Source organism: Littorina saxatilis, linkage group LG6, assembly GCF_037325665.1.
Source record: "Littorina saxatilis isolate snail1 linkage group LG6, US_GU_Lsax_2.0, whole genome shotgun sequence".
NCBI lineage: Eukaryota > Metazoa > Mollusca > Gastropoda > Littorinimorpha > Littorinidae > Littorina > Littorina saxatilis.
The window spans coordinates 915293-936943 of record NC_090250.1 but is presented as its reverse complement, the minus strand read 5'-3'; the positions used below and the strand labels follow the sequence as shown (position 1 = coordinate 936943).

Genomic DNA, 21651 nt, shown 5'->3' with positions numbered 1-21651 from the left:
ATGGACGACTGTGGCCTGAAACCACAAGGTGCAAGCAATAAACTAGCTGTACAGTAACACTAGTTTTGATTTACAATGGAAGTATTGGAACCCTTTTAATACCCAAACACAGTATACATGTATACACACACACGCACACACACATACACACAGAATCACAAACACACACATACACACGAACGTATACACACAGACATACACGCACTCACAATCACATACACACACTCACTCACACACACATGCACTCGCACATGTATGCTGTATACTTGCTTTACCCCCCCTCCCCACTGTAGCTCTTTCAGTAACATTTCAAGAACACTGTCTTCTTCAACACTGTAAATACCGATGTGCATGGCTTCTCGGAGGCGTTGCATGCTACTTTGCTAGCAGCCAGTGCAATCTCAATGTAAACACTGCAGTGTGCACTCTTTAACGATTCCAGCTAACTTACGTCTATCAAATAAACCCGGTCCCAACGGAGAGAAGAAGAAGATATCTGATCTGCAGCACATACTGACATAGTGAGATCCTGACATTCATCGTGCAAGCAAAGAATGAAATCAACCCAGTAGAGCCTCGGGTAACTGTTGAGAGCTTTACAGAAATAAGCACTGTCGAGGCCTCACATAATAACACCAAGATGAAGTTGAAGCGAGTGTCTTTTGATGATCATCATCACTGACCAACACTTGAGATGCGGTTATGTCCCCTCTTCTGTCCGAGGTCAAGGTCGCCTAGCTGGTTTGTACTTCCGCTGTCATACACTGCAAAATGCTGTGAATCACATTGGGCTTTACACATTTAAAGCTTCAAGCTTCAGTTTGGCTCATTCTGCATGTTGAAATACCAAACGACTGTTGAGTATGATACTCTAATTTTGGCGGATTATTCTGTGTGCGCGTGAATGTTTATTCTCGAGAGACAGGCTTGAGAGTTCGAGACTGTTTCAACTTAAACTCAAGTGTTTTACGTTGTGTATACCCCGCATTTTTCTTGAGTGTATTGTCAATCGAAACCTGTTATACTGAAAGAACGTTAATGCCTACATTTTCCTCTGGACCTTATTTTGAACTTCGAAATGGAAAGTATGGAGGCAGTAACCTACCATGCACAGGTATGTCAATCAATATCATGACAAAATAATCATCATGCACTGATGCAGTTATGATAATATTTGGAGATTATAGAAAGGAAGGATTATGAGTATAATAAAAATGTTATTACAGTAGTGAGTCAGGCATATTCCTGAATTAACCCCATGGAAGTGACGAAAATTCGTCCTTAGATCGTGTTTTGCTACATATTTGGTTGAAATCAGGACTTATATCTGCAACTTTCACCGTCCATGGCTTTATTTTCGTGTTTGTGCAAGGATTTACGAAGGAGCAGAAGCACTAATCACATGACGTCATCAATAGTTGTGCTTTCGAGTAACAAGAGTTACCTTCCTTGCATTGAAATTGTTGCATCGACCACAGGCGGAAGGTATCGTCCACTGGACTACTACTGTATCACAGAAAGACTACAAGGTATGTCACTTCGAGTCTTCTGTGTTCTTGGAGTCGCTTCCTGGGGAAAAATATTGTTCAAGACGGTTTGCCTCTTCCTACAGTCTGTGTAAGGTCAAATAAATACAGTTGAATGATTGTTTGAAAGTCTATTATGTGCCTTTAGTTTTCAGCTTCCGTCCGCTGCAGGTTGTTTTTAACCATCATTTGGACGAATCTTTGTTTGCGAGCCGCTAATCGACTTGGGGACAAATCATGTATCCGCACCGAATATATGGTCAAGAGTACAACAGAGCGTCGAGTGCCTGTATCACGAGTTGGTCACAAAACTAGCCTTGTAAAGGCAACCATTCTACATGCACCTCAATCAAACCTGTTCTAATCTGTTCAAAATAAGTTGATTTCAATATGCATGTCTTCTTGTGTTCAAATCTGTGTCTGTTGAGTTATATATCTGTGGATTAGTTCGAAAAAGTCGGTTGTCGGCGAAACGCGAAACGTGACACAATTCACACACTACACTTTGAAGCTGCATGTTCGCTTTACCAGAGACAATTTGAAACTGAATCAATCATATCATGTTATGAAAGACAAAACAGTTCAATGCAGGTTTACTGTCAGGACGAACGAATGACCGGCGATGTGTATAATTGCGTTCAAAGGACGGCTGCTTGCGCGTAACCGTCGCGTTAGTTTTTCGTACCGAGTTCGTCTTCATTTTAACAACGAGTTGGAAGTCTCGCATAGGTGGGAAACAGCATGATTTTAAAGCTTCTGTCGCTGCCTTCATTTCGGCATAGGACTTTAAGCGGTTTCTTGATTCCACTCTACATAGCAGTCCAAGGGAAAAAATAATTGAAAACCGCGTAAATCTTATGTTACGCGCATGCAACAAAAAACGATCCCTCACTAGGACGTGAACGAGATTTTGCGTAAGCGGCGGCCATTTTGAATATTGTTTACAAAAGAGCTGGCCACATGCTGTTTTGGTCGAAGCATTGATGGATCATTGTGGCGAAAAAGCATGAGGTAAGTTTTGCTGTTTATGGTTACGTTTATGCAGTTTTGTCAGTGAAAGACATGAAATGCAAGTAAAGTGACCAAAATACATTATCATTTTTATGAACAACGGCATGAACGTGAAAACAGTGTTAGCAGGGGTTATCTTAGTCGCATTTGGAATTGTGGAAAATGTTTGTTGATTTGTTATGAGCACATGTTTGTGAGTGACCATGCTTACTTTTGGTGTTACTGTTTTTAATGTTACATGCGTGAATATGTTTGCTTTAGGAGAATGATTTTCACATGTTTTTTAGCGAGAAGACCAATTTTGGACGTAGTGTTGTGAGATCTCGAAGGATTAAAAAAAATTGTTCCGACTTACCATTTTTTTACCATCTTGACGCGTGATTGTAACTTAACACGAAAGTACATATCGTTAACGTTACGTACAAGCAAGTGCTGCATTCATTTTAGATCGGGGAAATTTTAAAGGAAAACAAATATGCAATAATCTGAACATTTGCATTCTCGATGAATGTGGATGGCCCCGGTACGATCTTAAACCCAAGTTTGAATGTTCTGTTCGTACGTAACCTAACGCAATCACAGTGACAACATGCCCGTGTAAAGTTACATGCTAACTATCACCTTGTTGATGGAAACTGAATCTGCAAGTACCTGTCTGATTTTTCAAGATGATGCGTTTTGAATGGCGATCTTTAACTTCAGTTTGTGTTTTCGCCTGCACAAGGGATGTTTTAGTGATATATGTGTTTGTATGTAACTTTACTCCATAAAGAGTGGTGTTAAGTTACACTCATGTATTTTTCATCACACAAGTTTGGTATAGCAAAATCTATTGAATAGGAGCTTTTTAATACAAATGAATTGTTTGCTTCATGGTAACATTTGAATTATAATTGTGCATTATGTTACATGCAGTAAAAACGTGCATGCAAGTAACTTAACACGATAAATGCATGTTATGTACCTGCAGTCATACTGACATTTTCAAATGGCATTGCTAAGATGAACTCAGGATTTCATTGACTGGTTCCATCCCACTTTGAAAGGTGACTGGATGGAAACAGTCAACAATTTTGCTTTTCAAACTGTTTAATGCTTCAAAATAGATTAAAGGTGTTTGCATGTAACATGACACCATAGGTTTTGTGTAAAGTTACTTTCAAACGTATCTTGAAGAATTTCACATTTTTGTGCACACTAATTGCACACTATAATGTTCAAAGAGTGGATCATTTAGTACAAGCATTTTTTTTAAACATGTGTTTGAATGTCACATAACACAAACATAATCATAGACTAAGGGATTATTCGGTGTTAAGTTACATGTATGAGTAAAAATTGCCGTCAACATAGTTTATTATCTTTTCTTTCTTTTCTGTGGATGCTTTTTTTTTAAGGCTGCTTAACAACCAAGATATGGTTTAATGCAGGTCAACAAACAAACAAAAACCCACTTAATCTATTGCTTGAATGTAACTTTACTCGGTAAAAACAAAAATTCACAAAGAAGGTGAGTGTTTTCAGACTAAGAGTGAATAATTATGTATTAGGATGAGTTTTAACAGTATGTGTTTGAATCACAATGTAACATAACACACACATGATCAACAGCATTAGGAATGCTATTTCAGGACACAAAAAAGTTTGTTTCATCGGTCCAGCATTTAATTTTTTAAAAATTTTCTTCCTTCCCTGGACACTATCAACTGAGACAACATCCAGTGAAGTTTGCAGAACAGAGTGGTGTGGACTCAGCTGACAATACTGTGACCTGCATTTCCAGGGGTAAGAGTACAAGGACTTCAATACATTCAGGAAGAAATTGTGAGAATTGAGGCACTGGGGATTTATTTTTTTTGTTTGTTTCAGTACCAATGATACTAGTTTTTGTTTAAATGTACACGAATATATTAACATGCATGGTAATTTATGTTTAATTCAATCAAATTGATGATTTTCATGAGATTAGTTATGTGGAACTGGTACGCTTTGAATATCACCTCGGAATTTCTTGTTATTTTGTGTTGCAGATTCAAGCCCTCATTGGTGATGGTGCAGAAGTACATTTCCTGAAGAAACAGCGTGAGAGCAAACAGACTTCTATGTGTGGCCCTTTGTTCCCATGCACTAAGATTTCTGAAGCTGTACTGTTGTCATGTATTTGTTTAGCATGAGGTCAACCAGCCTAGATGCATTCCCTCCATAATAAAAAAAAACAATAAAAAATAATACGAGTGGGTGGAACGCTGTTTTGTTAATATTTCAAAACTGTCATTGATTTTCATGTATGCAGAGGCTCTTCTATTCCATCTGTCAGTGCCACATCTGTGGTTAGCAGCTTCATGTTTGTTTTTGAGTTCATGTTGTGCTGTTGTCTAGTTACAATCTGAAAGATAGGAAAGGCTGGTTGGTAGCAAAGTTTGGTTGGTAGGACAGTTTTGGTTGTTGCCCAATGTTTTGTCTAACATTTGCTGTTTTGTTTGAGTATTTCTCTTTTGATTACTAAGGTGTAGCTGAAGTAATAACAAAAGTTGAATGGATATGTTTGCCTTTCCCTTATTCGGGATATTTTGTTTGTTGCCTAAAACTGGCTCTGAATCCACTTAAATTCAATTATTTCACTGTCTTAAGCACTCAATAGGTCATTCAATATTAAGAGAATGTTTTCTTCAATTACTAGTACGATTTAAGTGATTAAGAGGCTGTATAACAATTATTTCACCTTCAAATAGCACTAGTTGGTGTAAAGTTACTTGCATACGTCTTTTCTTGTTATTTATTCTTTCCCTTTATCACTTGGACTCACATTTTTGGATGTGAAATATGTTTATATCTATGTATTTACTTGTAGAACATTTAATTCTGGATGGATTTCTTTTTCTGGTGAAAAATGGGTAAGAAAAAGGATAGGTCACAGTGTTATGTTACATGCATGTATTGCTAGGTTTTCTATTTTATACATTAAAACGAGTAAAACAATTGTTGGGATACTTTAACCTTAATTAATACTTTAACTGAAGTATTTCATACCTTGACAATGTAGGAGCCTTTAATACAGTACATTTACTCAGTCATTTTACCTTGAAATTAGGAACGCCTGATGTTGTAAATGCATGGTGCATTATAACATAATTCAGAAATTGGAAAAATTAACTTTTTCTTCTTACAATTAAATATAAAGATAAGGCTTAACATATTTGAAGACTTTTTGTTTGTTTATTTTACTTAAATATGTTACTTTTTTAACATTGTGAGTCAAATGTTCTGCTTTGTGTAAAGTTACGTACATGCAACAGTTACATGCAGTTTTCAATACTGTATCAGACTAGAACACTGTTGTTATGATTTAATCATTGAAAGTACACTTGTAGCAGGCTGTTAAAGTTAAATAAAGACCTGGAATTAAACTGGATTTGTTTTAAGTTGATGTTGATTGAAAGGGTCACGGTGTTACCGTTACATGCAAACCAAATACATTTTCTTCAAATACTACTCAGTAAATAGCCCATTTGAAAATTCTTTCGGTAGGAAGTATCAAGATAACTATATGCTCCAATTTAAGTAAAAAAGATTGTTTTATGACAAAATTATATTTGTCATGCTCATGTCACAGAGACTGGACACTATTCTGTACTCTTGACCATATGCATACCAGCGCTCATTGGTTAATAACAGGATATTCGATGATTATTTTCCCGTAGGTAGCTTCCCTTTGCTGCACAATATTTACATATGTTTTAGACCAATGAGCGCTGGTATGCATATTCGGTGCGGATACATGATTTGTCCCCAAGTGGATTAGCGGCTCGCAAACAAAGATTCGTCCAAATGATGGTTAAAAACAACCTGCAGCGGACGGAAGCTGAAAACTAAAGGCACATAATAGTTCAAACAATCATTCAACTGTATTTATTTGACCTTACACAGACTGTAGGAAGAGGCAAACCGTCTTGAACAATATTTTTCCCCAGGAAGCGACTCCAAGAACACAGAAGACTCGAAGGTGAGTGACATACCTTGTAGTCTTTCTGTGATAGTAGTAGTCCAGTGGACGATACCTTCCGCCTGTGCATCGACTTCGTCGAAAATCCGGCTTTTAACACAAAAATAAGGGTGCATGTAGCATGAATCAGGCATGACTTCTCACAGGCATGTCCAAAACTTCACTTTGAAGATAGATTTAGTTAGTCTGGATGGGGTTTTCGGAGGTTTGGGGGTTTTCGGAGAAAATAAGTACCCACCTGTTGTGGTTGAGAGGGATTCACTTGGTGAGAGTGGGACCGCGACCTTACACAGGGCTGAAGCGGGTTATTGACGTACATTTTTGAGTGGATATTTTTAATGTTGGCATGTGACCCAAGTGAGTGGTGCAAGTTAAAGTCAAGGTTGACAATTTTTAAGTGGCTGTTGTTTATTTGTACTACAGTGGAACCCCCCTTTTAAGACTCTCTCCCTTTTAAGACTCTCGTCCTTTTAAGACTCCCTCCCTTTTAAGACTCCCTCCCCTTTAAGATTAAGAATCCTCTTTTCTCAGACTTTCTGTTCATACAATAGCCTCTGTAAATTTACCCCTGTTTAATGATTCTTAATTGTAAAAAAAGGAAGAAATTGTGAGACTGAGAGCTATCAGTTCTTTTTTTGTAGACAGCTTGATGATATTGAGACAATTCAGTACGTACTGCTTCATAGGGTACTGAACGAGTACATAGTGAAGTGAAGAAGTGCTGTCATAACTTATGAACCATAATTTATGCATGCATGCTTAATTTTGTTCATCAGTATATTCTGGACTGCTCAGACCAGAACCCAGCCATGCTTCTGAATTCTTCTACGTCTTCCAGCACCAGCAAAGTGTAAGTGACAGTTTGAATTTATTTGTTGTTGTATTGTGTATGTGTGCAGTCTTGTTATAGTGTTTCAAACTTATGGTTCAAAATGTACAATGGAATTATAGCTGCCTACTTTTCTTGTAAAGTTTTGAAATATATATGATTGCTTTGCAAGAGCAGTTATCATATCAAGTAGAAAAAATAGCTTGAAACTTGAAGCCTGAACTAGGAAATTTGGGATATGGGAGTGAGAATGAGATGGAATAGTGTGTGAAATCAAATCAAATCAAATCAAATCAAATCAAATAAGGCCAAACTAACGCTTCTGTTGAATTTTTTTTATATTCTGCAGCAAATGAACCGCATGTTTACAGTATGATTAAGGGTTTGACTTTTCAACATTAAGTTATACTGTAATTTTTGTGTATAACTAACTCAGATATGAGCGGTTGGTTTGTTACACGAGGCACAAAACTCTTGTTTTCTTCTTGCAGGAAATCCCTGGACCAGAAGCTGTTTGATTTGTACGTTGAAGAGTCAGCTAAACAAGAAGAGGATCAGGTTTGTTCTGCATGCATGCATAGGTCGGTAACCAAGGCACTGAACTGGATGACGATAACTGCAGCATTCCTTGTGCAGCGCGTCTGCCGGCTTTTACCGTTACAGTGGAACCTCTCTTTTAAGATCTTGCTTGTCTGCAAAGCCCCTCGGTCCCAGTCCTGTTCCCCCTGGCTAAAGAAACTTCATTGGCTCCCTGTAGAGCTGAGAATCCAATATAAGTGCTGCTGTATCTGCTACAAAATAATATCTGGCTCAGCCCCATCCTACCTGTCTGACCTGTTCACACTCTACACCCTCACGATCCCTCCGCTCCTCTGTAGACACTAGAATATTCCGTCTATCTTCTTTTAGTCGCAAACAGCACAGCCAGAGAGCCTTTTCTCCCACTCTGCTTCCGTTGCGTGGAACTCTCTCCCTTACTCTATCTGACACTGCCAAACATTTTGTTCCTTCAAATCAAACCTAAAAACACACTTCTTCACACAGTATTTTGATTAATTTTATTTCAATATTGTGCATTTTTGATCAGGTGTTTGAATGTTTTGCCTGTGTTAATATGCCTGCAGCTTGTATTGATGTAGTGTTTCGTTGTTCACTTGTGTGCTGAATGCTGCTGCACATGCTTTTTTGCTTTGCTTTGTATGTATATGTATGTTTGTTTGTTTTTTCATAATTTTTTTTTCCATTGTAAAGCGATTAGAGAAGGTAAAGCGCTCTATAAATCTCCCATATAATTTATTTTTTTTCCTCAAATTTTCTGTTCAGGACCTCTGTAAAATTACCTCCATAAGACTCCTTCCTTAACACTTTCTACCCCACCTATGTTGACCAAGTTTTTGTTAGCAGAGACCAGCTGTGCTGCAGCAGGTCACTCAGAATTGTAGTAACTGTGTATCAACACGCTGGAATGCAGGCGTTAGATGGACGTTACAGGAAGTGACTGAAACTAACAGTCTGAGCGGATATATCCGTACCTGATCAAATAGAGCCATATGTGTACACTACATTGGGGTGTGCACGTTAAAGATCCCACGATTGACAAAAGGGTCTTTCCTGGGAAAATTGTATAGGCATAGATAAAAATGTCCACCAAAATACCCGTGTGACTTGGAATAATAGGCCGTGAAAAGTAGGATATGCGCCGAAATGGCTGCGATCTGCTGGCCAATGTAAATGCGTGATGTATTGTGTAAAAAAAAATTCCATCTCATACGGCATAAATAAATCCCTGCGCCTTGAATATGTGCGAGATATAAATTGCATAAAAAAATTTTTTTTAAAAAAAGGCGCACCCCCTTCTTTTTAACATTTTTTTTTTAATCCATTCACCCGTTGGGCGCAGGGGGCCGATAGGGCGCACCAAAATTGAAAAAGTATACCGGTAACAAACGATCGAAGAATGAAAATCGAAAGATCGAATATGCCGGTCACAAGCTCCAAGCTCTGTCCTTTGTTTTCTTCATTTCCGAACCATGGATTCATTAATCCCAAGCTCCAATGCTGCTTTCCGATTTCCTTTGCCCTCAGCAAGTTCGATCGCTTTCAACTTGTATTCTGCATCGTAAGCAAGTCACTTCGTCTTCGGCATGGTTGCTGTGTGACTGTGTGAGGGTGTGTCATGAAATCAAACTGCCGAGAAATGTGACGATCAGTGTGAGTTGTGTAAACAAGTGCTCACGGAATTTAAAAATACGACTACCGGTATTCGAGATGGAGGTGAGTTCTTGTCACAATTTGTTCCCCATGATTTTTTCCCAATTTTTTTTTTTTTTTCCCGTATTTCATACACGGATTAGGCGCTTCGTTATACAAGGCACAGGGGTCAAACTCGAGGAAAAAAGTCACGCCTTATGACCCGGAAAATACGGTATGTATTGATCGATTCTGGTTAGAATTCCTTTTAGTTTTTATGATTGAACGCACACAAGCATGCACTATTTGGTAGTCTCGGCTGGCCGCCTAAATATGAAGTTTTGTCGGCCTCTGACATCACATGGCTCAAAGAAGGGAAATCAAGTGTTCAATCGATATATATATTTTGATATCTGTGTTACAGAAGCTGGAAAATGCCAGCCACCTGCTGGGCAAGCTACTGAAGCGTGAATGCCTCAACTGTCTGGTGCTCAGCCTGTATCCTGGCAACGAGGGCTACTCCCTCATGCTGCGTGCTCGCTCAGGCGTGGAGACAGAGACCATAAAGCTACCCTATGAAGTAATCCATTTTGACACAGTTTACCTTTTGTTTTTGATACTGAAAAAAAATTCTTGGTTTTGAAACAGGAAGTGACATATATAGAGGTTACAACACGAGTGGTTTTTTATATGGCTTGTATTTCAGTCAAGACCCAGCGGATGAGGCTCGTGAGTCCCTTTGATATTCCCGCTGGGTCTTGACTGAAATACAAGCCATATAAACAATCACGAGTGTTGTCAAGTTCTCAAAAGCGTGGTTACCCCTTGCACACCCGGTCTATAGGTACATGTGCATTTTGGAATGTCAAGGACGACAGAAAGTAGAGCCAGCTATGATGTATTTTGTGCACCCTTATTTATCCTCTATTTTATGTGTTATAAGAGTGCAATAGTTACATCATAGATGTAACAAGAGTACAATGGAAATACAAGAAATATACCTAGAGTACATTTACGGAGACAAAGAAGGGAGGTCATGGGATATAGTGAGGCCTAAAAAAAAATAGGTGTGGTTACGGTAACCCGACCTACCCTATTTTTAGGGGCCGACCCTATAACTTTTTATTACATTTGTCAAAAAAAAAAGAAGAAAACGAGTGCAGAAAACGCAATGAAAGCGAAAGCGCTCGAGTCGCACACTTATTTCCCTGTCAAGTAGGTTTAATTTGTACACATTAGAAAAAAAAGTTTAAAAAAAAAAAGTGATTGCCTACCTTCCTACCCTATTTTTTTGGGCTATGTTACCGAAACCACACGTATTATTTTTTTTGGCCTGATATATATATACAAAAGGTTTGAGGTGCAATGGATTCCAAAGTAATGTCTGTCTCGTAATAGACTAATACTGGCTGATTTTTTTCATCCATTAATTAAGCTTTTGCTCAGCCTGGCTATTTCTTGTTTTGTGTTACTTGAAGATACTTGAGATGAAACAAAGTAAACAATAAATGCATGATGTTCACATTCTGTTGATTTTTTTCCCCAGGAATCCGAAGTGCTGGACTTTATTGATGCAGCAGAGGTATGTTTAAATTTTGCTCCTAGGTTAGTATTGGATGTTTAAACTTAAAAGTGGCATTTTTACTTACATGCAGCCTTGATGTGAACTCGCTACCTCCTGATTAGGAGGCTGATGTTTTATCCACTACGCCACTGCGCCCGTCTGTTGTACAATAACGAATGTGATAGGTTATTCTGCCTGGTATTGTTTGTATCATTATACAGTGGAGTCCGGGTACAACGAATCTCAAGGGAGATACATTTTAGTTTGTGATATCAGTAATTCGCTGTAGAGTTTTCAACCCTAAATGGCCTTAAGACAAGTTTTTCCACTCACCTTCAAATGATCCTCCCATCGATCTTTCCTTGGAGAGTACAATCTCTGCATGTTTTCAACAGCTTCATATATAATCCATAGAGGCATAGTTCAAATGATCACTTTACTGTCACAATTTTAGAAGTAAAATTTAAAAAGTACATGTACATTCTGATCAATCTCCGATTTCCTGGTGTCCACCAGTTCTGGTGCATGTACTACGTGACCCTGGCCAAGTTTCCTCTCAAGACATCAAAGAGACCGCCCCATAGGTTAACCTCCCCATAGGTTAAACTCGGTCACTGACCCGGATGCAGGAAGTGTTTCCTCTCTCATATGAAAGGGGAACCACCTCTCAGTTGTAGCCTTGTGACTTTTTTAGAGCACAGTCATAGCTTAGCAGGTGATTGGAATAGTGAAAACACAGCGGCAGTGGCTGTTCCGTGCACCTCCCGCTGTTTGTTCAGAGTTCGCTCATCACGCGATGTGCACTTGTGTTTGTGTATTTTTGTGTATTTTTGTCTTTGGAGACAATTATTGACATAAGTACGTTGTAGCTTTGTGACTTTTAGTGACAAAACGGCTCTGGGGTGATGAAAACGTGTTTGTTATAAGAGGGGTTCGTTATGCAAATGAGTTCAAAAGGTTCGTTGTAGCCGGAAAGTAACAAGTAAGAAATAGAAGGCTGTCTGCCGGGAAATCAATGGCAGTTCGTTAAAAGCGGGATTTCGTTATACTCAGGTTCGTTATAGCTGGACTCACTGTACATTGACAGTCAACTTGTGTGGTAATGACTGTTACATTGTACACAGACACAATCACTGTTCTAGTTGTGTTTATTCATCTGTGTAAAGTCTTGCCTGTATTTGGTCCATCAATATGTTGATAAATTATGTAAACATTTTGTGATAGTTCCACTACTTCAGAAGAAACAATTTTGTTCTGACACTGGAGTTAAACATTATTTTTTGTTATCATCATATGTAATTTAATTTTGTATTTTTCAGCTGCCTCCATTTCTTTTGGATCTTCTGGAAAAGGCACAGGTGAGATCTGCCAAAAATAAGAATCAGAAATGGACTCTGTATGCGCGCGTGCGTGCGTGCGTGCGTGCGTGCGTGCGTGCGAGAGAGTGAGAGAGAGAGAGAGAGAGAACTCAGAACTCAGAACTTTATTACATAAGGATAAAGGTTTTAGGCTTAGCCTAATCTTCCAACCTGTCCTTGGAACATATACAGAGAATAATTGTAAACGAAAGCAAAGACTGCGCACATACACACACACACACATCCACACCCACGTATACACACACACATGCACACATAAACTCACACACACACACACACACACACACACACACACACATGCACACACACACATGCACACACACACATGCACACACACATGCACACACACATGCACACACACACACACACACACATATACACACACACATGCTCGCGCGCGCGAGCGTGCGCTCGCATATCTACACACAAGCACATGCTATCATTTCATACCTAAAAGGAACAGTATCTAATCAAAGTATTAAACTAGTAAAACATCAAAATAATGGTCAAGTATAAACATAAAAACAAAACACTTAAGAGCATTGCATACATTATCCGAGTACACAATGGAAACTAGACATCAGGGGCAGTTTATAGTGTGCTCAAATGTGAGTGCAACTGCCTTTTAAAGGCCTTTAATGATGCGGATCGTTTGATTTCTATTGGCAAAGAATTCCACAGAGAGAGAGAGAGAGAGAGAGACAGAGACAGAGACAGAGACAGAGAGAGAGAGAGAGCAGGTGAATATGTTCTACAGTTGCTATGTGATTCTTCAGCTAACATGTTGGTTTATTTTTATTTTAAAGAGTGTTTCTTTAGCATGGTTTACTTTTATGATAAGAATACAAGTGATTACATTCAAGTTGATAATATTGCTGTTGCAGGTGAACGTGTTCTATAGTGGTTGTGTGATCGTGGAGGTTAGAGACTACCGTCGCTGTGCGCCCAGCTGTTACGACACGCATTTCGTTCTGCTCCGCCCGTCAGCACAGGTAAGAGATGTGAAGGATAAGATGGGAAAAACCAGGTGTGTGAGTGGTATAAGTAAGGGGGATCTCACCCCTCATCGAGGACGCCATCTTGAGGACGAAATCTTGGAACGTCTTGTTCGTCTTGAGGACATGTCTTGTAGGCGATCTGTTTATGCTTTTCTTTTCTTTTGGGATGTACCGTAAATTACCTTGTAAGCGCCCACCCCCCTTGTGCACCAATTTCGCTCAAAAGTGGGGGTGGGCATTTACTAAATTCTGTAGAGACTTCAGTGGCGAAAGTATTAACTTAATAACAGTATGACTGCAATGCAGCGTCTAGTCATTAATCACTCGAATGATATCTCTGTATGTTGTGAATAGGGTTTAGAATCATCTACAAACTTGTTTTTGACACCTGTCGAATAAATGTGGGGCGAGCGATTACAAGGCATTAAATTACATATCTTACCCAACTCACATATAGCAATTAACTCTAGTTCAGTGCTGGTAACGCTGTACGCATCCCCTTGGTAACAAGGGAAGCCCCTCTAAAAAAAGAGTGACCAATACCCATAAGGCCATATTAATACATACTTCCGACTTCCGTATGCGCGCGCATACGCCGCCATATGCATCTTTCCATACTCAGCGAGCAGTGGGACTGGTCGTGTTTTTGTACGCTCTGGCTGTGTTCAGCCATCTGTCACTTCGTCTACGGACTTGGTCACTTACCTCTTGGTATCTTCTTGCTTGTCTTATCGTCTCTTCATGTTGAGGTGAGATCTTTCTGTTTTTTGCTTGTGTTTGTGGGCGTTTTTGACCTTAAATTGAACTTGTGAAATTTTCTTGTTTACAAAATTTTTCGTGAGTTGTTTTTGGTCATGGCGGTTAACGCCAAGAAGCGGCAGTTGTCTAAACGAGTTACTGCTGTTTCTCCGCCGACAAAGTAAACACCTGGGAAAGCAAAGGCTTCCGGACAGGCTTGTGTTTCGGTTCATGTACTGTCTTTGTATAAAATATCGATGTTTTGGTCGTCATGCCTCCTACTCCGTTTTTGACGGCTAAACCTTTAGACAAGGTTTCTCCTGTGGATAAGCCCGCTTAGGCTTCCTTGGTTTATGTGTTTCCCGGTCGTGCGTCTGCGGACGTGGCGACATTGTTGCTCTCTTTAAGTTCACAGGTTTCTTCCTTGGCGGGGGAGATCGCTTCCACGCGGGCGGAGATGCGTTCGCTTCCGGTGTGACGGGGGTTTCGTCTCTTGCCAACGTTCGCCTGCGCTGTCTGCTACTGTGTCTCAGGCTGATGTTCATGCGGATGGGGATGATGGGTCCACGTCTTCGCTTGTGGCCTGTGTTCCGGTTCCCGGTGGTTCACACCAGTTTAAAGGTATGTTTTCTACCCAAGTACCCGGGTTCTCCGGGGAAAGGGTAGAGCGTCTCCAAGAGAAAGTAACTCCGGGCTCTGGCTTTGTGGGTGAAAGTTCCGAAGCTGAGGCTGGCTCTGACTGCATTGGCAGCAGTAGTCGGTGGCGGTTAGGAACCTTGGAGAGCGAACGGAAGATTTGCGCAACCACCCGCTTCTTTAGAATGTGGTAAGGGTGTGCGTCTTCCGCTTCCGCCCGGGGGGCAGGAAGAGAACAGTATAGCTGGCTCTTTGTTTGACTATGGGAGTCAAGCAGGGGGTCAGCTTCCGGAGGGCACGGGAGTGCCAGTCGGCTGTTCAGAAGACGGTGCTTCCGCAGAGGTGGTTGCACTGAATTCAAATTGCCGTTTAGGGTGTCAAGTGCAGTGGCACTGGGGGCTTAAGCGGCTTCAAGGTACAATAGGATCTTCTGGTGCATGTTTAGGCATCCGGTTGGTTCTGATATTTGCTAATCCGTGGCCGATTTTGCTAACGCTTTTGCGGCTGTAGCGTCCGGTTTCAGGATGGTTTAGCCTTCTGCCGTTAACACTGTGGTGTTGGTAGTTGGCGCTCATCAGTCTTCGGCTTTCGGTTCCGTTGTTGCGGTTCCTCTGCTGTTACTCAGGCTAAATCCACTTCCTTTTCCAGGCTTTCAGCTGGTATGAGGCAGGTGGATGGAATATCCTTTCGGAGTTCCGGCTGTTGGGAAATTTGTTCCAAACCTTTCCCTTTTGGCAAGTGTTGCTTTTTCGGGATTGGTTCCGGCTCTCGTCCTTTTGTAGATGGTTAGAATACCACTGTACAGGATGTTGAGGATTTGGAAGACTAAACTTCTGGGGCAGATGGAGACGCCTCTTTGTTGACTTTCAGCGAAGCTGCCATCTTTGTTTACATGGATGGCAGAGGTTACTACGCGCTTTTTCCCTGTAGGGTTAGCGGTAGCATTGTCATCTGCCTTTTCTCCTCCATCTTTTTTGGCGTGTCTTGCTCCTTCTTAGGATCAATTTGCGAACTCAATCGATGCTTTTGCCCCATCTCTGCCTTTGTTGGCATCTCAGGGTGATGCTCTTACTTCAGCTTTGCCGCGTTTTGCGCATTTTCAGCTGACCTGAGCTTTTTAAGGGAATCTTAGAACGCTATTTTCTTGGATTCTCTGTTGGGGTCGTTTGGGCTTGTGAAATTTGTTTTTTCACAATTGAGGCTCCTTTGTTACCACTTCCTTTGTGGGCAACGCTCGGCTTAGCTCCTGCGGCGGCGGGGCTTTAGCTTGCGTCATCTGCTCAAGCAGCGCGTCACGCGCTGATCGCTATCCGTAGGCTTCGGTTTACTCCAAGCTTAAGAACGTAGTTTATTCGTTTGCTTTTTCTACGGAACCGCCACCGGGTTCCCCGGAATTGGCTAACATCCGTCTGGATGTTAATAGCAAGGAGTGACTGTCTCTCTGTCAGAACAAGGATCTCCTGGCTATGTTTCTTTATGGCCGCACTCCTTTACATTTACCGCTTTTTAACAAATCTTGTTTCTGCGCTCTCTCGTGCGCGGTTACGTCCTATCTGGATATTTTTGTGTTCCGTCAGGACGCGGATACGAAGGATGTAGCTTTGCTTTTAGCCTGGGTGTAGGTCTCTTTCAAAAAGGGTTTGTTCTTTTGGCGAGACTTTAATCTCTTCTTTTCTTGAAGGTTCCTCTTTGTGAGTTCGCTTCTATGCACAGGGATTCTTCTCTATCTTAAAAGCTCACTGCAGAAGGAAAGCGCACGGCAGGCCTTGGCTTTTTATTGTTTTCAAATAAAGGCTTCAGGCTCGCCGTTCTCGACTTTATCTTTTGTCTCCTTACCCTCGCGTTCGTGGCAGGGTTCTGTGTCTAATATCCACCTTTCTTCCCCCTGAGGCAAGTTAGCGGTGGGTGTTGGTAGGCACACAAAAGCACGCTTTCTTTCACACTTGTGGCAGTTATGTCAACTGGAAGTTAGTTCTCGGCATCACTCTTCTTTCGCCTTTGTGTTTAACACAGCGGCTGGGGGGGATTAGGTTTCCCTCTTTGTGGGGGGAGACACGGGTGCCTCCCTTTTGGTTCGTTTGGTATTTCAGAGCTTCAGGGTTCTGATCTTTTTTCTAGTCATACGTTTGTTGAGCCGTTTTTGAATCTCTTGGAGATTGTGCAAGCGGCCCTTGATAGAAATCCTTTACTCCAGGTGTAACTGGGAGTGCAGGGCTGGAACACATTAGATGTCTAAGGCTTCTCAGCTTTGATAGGACCCTTTGTGGTCTGTTGGGCGTTTAGCATTAGAACAAAGGGTTGGAACATGTGTTGTTTCAAGCAGACAACTCCACAGGGGGCTTTTCTCATCAAGAAAAGGGGGTCTCTCACTCCCTATCGCTTCCTCAGGGAGCATGAGAGGTTTTGGTGGTTTTACCATCACGAGATCTTTTTAGCAGCGAAGTACCTTCATGAGAGTCTCTATGTCTGGGCGGACTCTCTAAGTCTGTCGGCCAAATGGCCACTTGGAGCAGACTCTCTTTGACCACGTGTTTTTTGTTCCTTCGGGGGAATGGGAGAAATTTCTAATTATGAGTTTTTGCCTTTTGGTACTATCGCCTTTTGCTTATCTTCGTCGCCCGACTGCCGGGCATGGAGATGTTTACTCTTGTTTTACTTTGGGCGGCCTGCCGGTCGCACAGTTTGGGCTCGTTCTTTCTGGGTTGCCAGACCTCGTTAGGCTGGCAAGACGGCTCCGGTTTTGCTCACACTCGTTTCTCACGGGTGTCTACTGTAAGGATATTTTTGAGTTGCTCGGGCTCTTCTGCCCGTCAACTCTGGACTGGTACTTGTCTTGTTGTCTGGCTTGGAACAGATGGCTTTTGTTTTAACGGATAGAACTCCTCTTCTCTCGGTACAATGAAGGTGGCGAGCCACCTATTTTGGCTTTCCGTTCTTTTTCTCCCACGTCTTTGTTTAAGACATTATGTGATATCAGTTTTACTGAGACAGCTCGGTGCTTATTTTTCTCTTGGTGGCTTTTAACCAGCAAGTTTAAGAGGGCCTACTTTAGGCTCGCTGAAAGCTGATCTTCAGTCCTTTCTTGGACTTTGCTCCTAGTTTTAGGGTTTTTGTGATTGGATTCTTTGACTCTTTTACTTAACTAGCCTTGCTGATCAACACGGAAATCGGCCATGCTTACTTGGGTAGCTTCTGTGAGAAGTGGGAGTAAGTGTTTTTTCTGCTAATTTTGCTATAGACAGATTTTCGGAGAAAGACTGATCTATGGCACTTAGGTTTCTTTTGGGTTTTCTGGCATATAAGCGGAATCTGGAGTTACCAACTTTGATTCACCGTTCAAATCTTAATCACTGTTTTGGCTCCCCTAGAGCCATATTTAGCCTTTTGGTCTGTTCGAGTTTTGAAGATTTTTTCTGACTTGCACGGTTTGCTTGAGATCATTAAATCTAAGGGCTCTTGTTCTTATCTTTCTGCTTCGTCGCCCTTTAACCTTGAACGGTTATATACGACGTTAAACACCGGTTAATTTATATAAAGGAAGAAAGAATGTCTTTCAACTTTGGTAGGGGTAATGACTTGTTGAGGTCAACCTTGCCTAGATGGACTGCCACAGTGTTCAGGTTTGCCTTCAAGTGGTGGCAGTAGACAGGGGGGGGGGCAGTCAGTCAGTCCTCCCCCTTCGAACAGCACGGACTCTATATTCCTTTCTTGAGCATTTTTATGGCTCTTGGAGATTCTGATGTACATTTTTGTACGGTTATAGCCCTCCACAGTTTTCCGTTAAGGACTCTGCACACTAGATCGGAATCTCAGGAACTTCTTTTTATCTCACTCGTTATGGTGCGCTTTAAAGACATCTCGAGAGTAGTGTTAGCCAATTGGGTCTCCACCATAGTTAGACAAGTTTATGTATGGTGGCAGAGTCAGGCAGGGGATGTCAGGGCAGTTTTGCCCTTTACTACAGCTAGGCCTCACGGGGCAAGAGATTGGGCTTCCACTCTAGCTGTTCTTCAATTTGGTCTCCTGGCAGAACTGAGTTCTTGAGTCGGCTTGCTGGCTTTATTGAAAGGTTTTTCATTGGTGTTTATCTCAGAGATGCCTATGCATTGAGATAGGATGTGTTTCTGGGTTACCTGCTCTGTTAGCGGCAGGACAGATTCTCAATTCCTGATTGGGTTAAGTGCCCTCCACCTATAGTAGCAATCTGCTATATGTGAGTTGGGTAAGATATGTAATTTAATTAAAAATTTTAGTAATAAATTTTCATTTGATTAATATACTTACCCAACTCACATCGTTTATTCCCTCCCGCCTCCCCGCTGTGGGGGGTGGATTTCTAAAAAAGGGGAGTGAGTTGGGCTTCGTTTGGAATGATGCATATGGCGGCGTATGCGCGCGCATACGGAAGTCGGAAGTATGTATTAATATGGCCTTATGGGTATTGGTCACTCTTTTTTTAGAGGGGCTTCCCTTGTTACCAAGGGGATGCGTACAGCGTTACCAGCACTGAACTAGAGTTAATTGCTATATGTGAGTTGGGTAAGTATATTAATCAAATGAAAATTTATTACTAAAATTTTTAATTATAAACCCTATGCACAGCTCTTGACCAAAAGTAGGGGGTGGGCGTTTGCTTGATACTGGGCGCTTACAAGGTAGTTTACGGTAGTTGTCAGAGCTCTTTCTTTCTTTTTAATGTACAATGGAACCTGTCTGTAAGGGCCACCCAAGAGACCAACCAAAGTTAGTTGTTATAGACAGCTGGGCCGAGGGGCACAAGAAAGTGACCACCCCAACAGGAGCCAGCCACAGGGTTGGATTGGTTGAAACTGAGATGTGTGTGATTTCAACCAATCTGGCTCCGCGGCTGGCTCCCGTTTGGGTTTTAACTTTGTCATGCACTTCAGCCCTAGCCTCTATGGAAGTATGCATTATGGAGAAAAATACTCGCCTTGTGGTGGTCATTGTGGGCAGGTAGGTAATTCAGCGGTGGTCGCTAGGGCAAGTTTGGCTTTATTTGGAGACCCTATTCTTCGTGAAGACTACTCTGTGTTTGTACAGTGTATGTGTGTTCCTGTGTGCATTGTCATGCATGCAATCACATTGGTATGTTTGTGTGCACTTATATATATCCTAGTTGAATACGTGTGGCAGTATCCAAATTAAACCAAGTGATAGCTTCGTTATCACTCTAAATGAATCTCTAATGACCACTCTTCTTTGAGTATGTGACATCACTTCTACGGGGAAATATCTGCCGTTCGTTTTTGTCTGAATGGGAGTCTTTGAAGACGGCTTGGATAGATCGCACCTATTGTTTAAGGCAGTCTTTAAATGAGCCCAAAGTCGACTTCGCAAAGACTTCGTGAAGTCCTTTTACCGAAAACTCAGTGCTAAAGCTTAGTGCGGCCAGCTTCACCAAGTATACTTCGCATTGTCGATTCACCAAGTTAAGGCCAAAAAAAATAATAGGTGTGGTTACGGTAACATAGCCACAAAAAAAATAGGGTAGGAAGGTAGGCAATCACTTTTTTTTTATACTTTTTTTCTAATGTGTACAAATTAAACCTACTTGACAGGGAAATAAGTGTGCGACTCGGGCGCTTTCGCTTTCATTGCGTTTTCTGCACTCGATTTCTTGTGTTTTTTTGGGTTTTTTGACAAATGTAATAAAAAGTTATAGGGTCGGCCCCTAAAAATAGGGTAGGTCGGGTTACCGTAACCACACCTATTTTTTTTTTTAGGCCTAAGGACAGGCTTTATGCTTGTACTCATAACTGAAAAAAAGCCTTGGTTATACACTTTTCATATGCAACAGTTGATATTTATGACATGGAATTAGTTGTTCTATCTTTCCAGTCCTTACTGTGTGATGTGAACTCGCTGGCAGCAGAGTTTGGCCAGGGGTCATGGTCACAGGATGACCTTCACCAGCTTGAAGGTGAACTGTTGCTAGGCACCTCCGAGCCCCTCTGCCTTGACCCCTCTCCAGCCGTTACCATGGTAGCCACAGAGATGACCAGACGACAGAAAATGTTCAACGAGCCTTCAATTAAAAGGTGGGGTCTTGTGATCAAAGTTAACAAAACAGCGATGGCCAAATCTCAAAATGTAAATTAAATTTCAAGAAAGTCACTTGCCCGCAGGAAATTTTGCTGTCCCGATACATACCACAGTTGTGGCATCTGCAGTGTTTATAACGCTTTGAATCTAGATAGCACAACCAGAAGTATTTCATTTATCCAGATATTATCACTGGCCAGCCTGGTGAGTTGCCAGGCGGTTTCCACTAGCCCGGCGGATTTTTTACTTGCCCCTGGTAATCGGACGGATGATTTGGCCATCCCTGCAAAATCTGACATCATTTTCTGTGGCAAATATGTAACATAAGAAACAAATAAAGCAAACAACGTTGACAAAAAAACGTTAATATTCTTTAAGTTTAAGAGGTATTGTTCCTTTTGACTTCTGTCTGCCCCCTTCCCCTCTCTCTGTATTGCTCTCTCCCTCTTGCTCTCTCCCTCTTGCTCTCTCTCTCTCTCTCTCTCTCTCTCTCTCTCTCTCTCTCTCTCTCTCTCTCTCTCACTTTCTCTCTCTCTCTCTTTATTGCTCTCTCTCTCTCTCTCTCTCTCTCTCTCTCACTTTCTCTCTCTCTCTCTCTTTATTGCTCTCTCTCTCTCTCTCTCTCTCTCACTTTCTCTCTCTCTCTCTCTCTCACTTTCTCTCTCTCTCTCTCTCTCTCTCTCACTTTCTCTCTCTCTCTCTCTCTCTCTGTAT

At 41.4% G+C, this 21651-nt stretch overlaps 1 protein-coding gene and 1 long non-coding RNA gene across 2 annotated transcripts in view; both read left to right on the top strand.

The window, feature by feature from the left end:
* Window positions 1-744: 744 nt before the first annotated feature.
* LOC138969655 (transcription factor SPT20 homolog) overlaps window positions 745-21651 on the top strand; it is a 23493-nt gene continuing 2586 nt past the window's right edge. Inside the window, exons 1-8 of the mRNA XM_070342512.1 lie at window positions 745-1114; window positions 7317-7390; window positions 7861-7927; window positions 9984-10139; window positions 11106-11141; window positions 12443-12481; window positions 13387-13494; window positions 20734-20933. Of these exons, the coding sequence (XP_070198613.1) occupies window positions 1079-1114; window positions 7317-7390; window positions 7861-7927; window positions 9984-10139; window positions 11106-11141; window positions 12443-12481; window positions 13387-13494; window positions 20734-20933 (716 nt within the window). The 5' untranslated portion in view covers window positions 745-1078. The remainder of the gene's footprint in view (window positions 1115-7316; window positions 7391-7860; window positions 7928-9983; window positions 10140-11105; window positions 11142-12442; window positions 12482-13386; window positions 13495-20733; window positions 20934-21651) is intronic.
* Window positions 1785-5944, top strand: LOC138968270 (uncharacterized). Its single transcript, XR_011456115.1, has 2 exons — window positions 1785-4322; window positions 4568-5944. It is a non-coding gene; the product is annotated as an uncharacterized lncRNA (long non-coding RNA).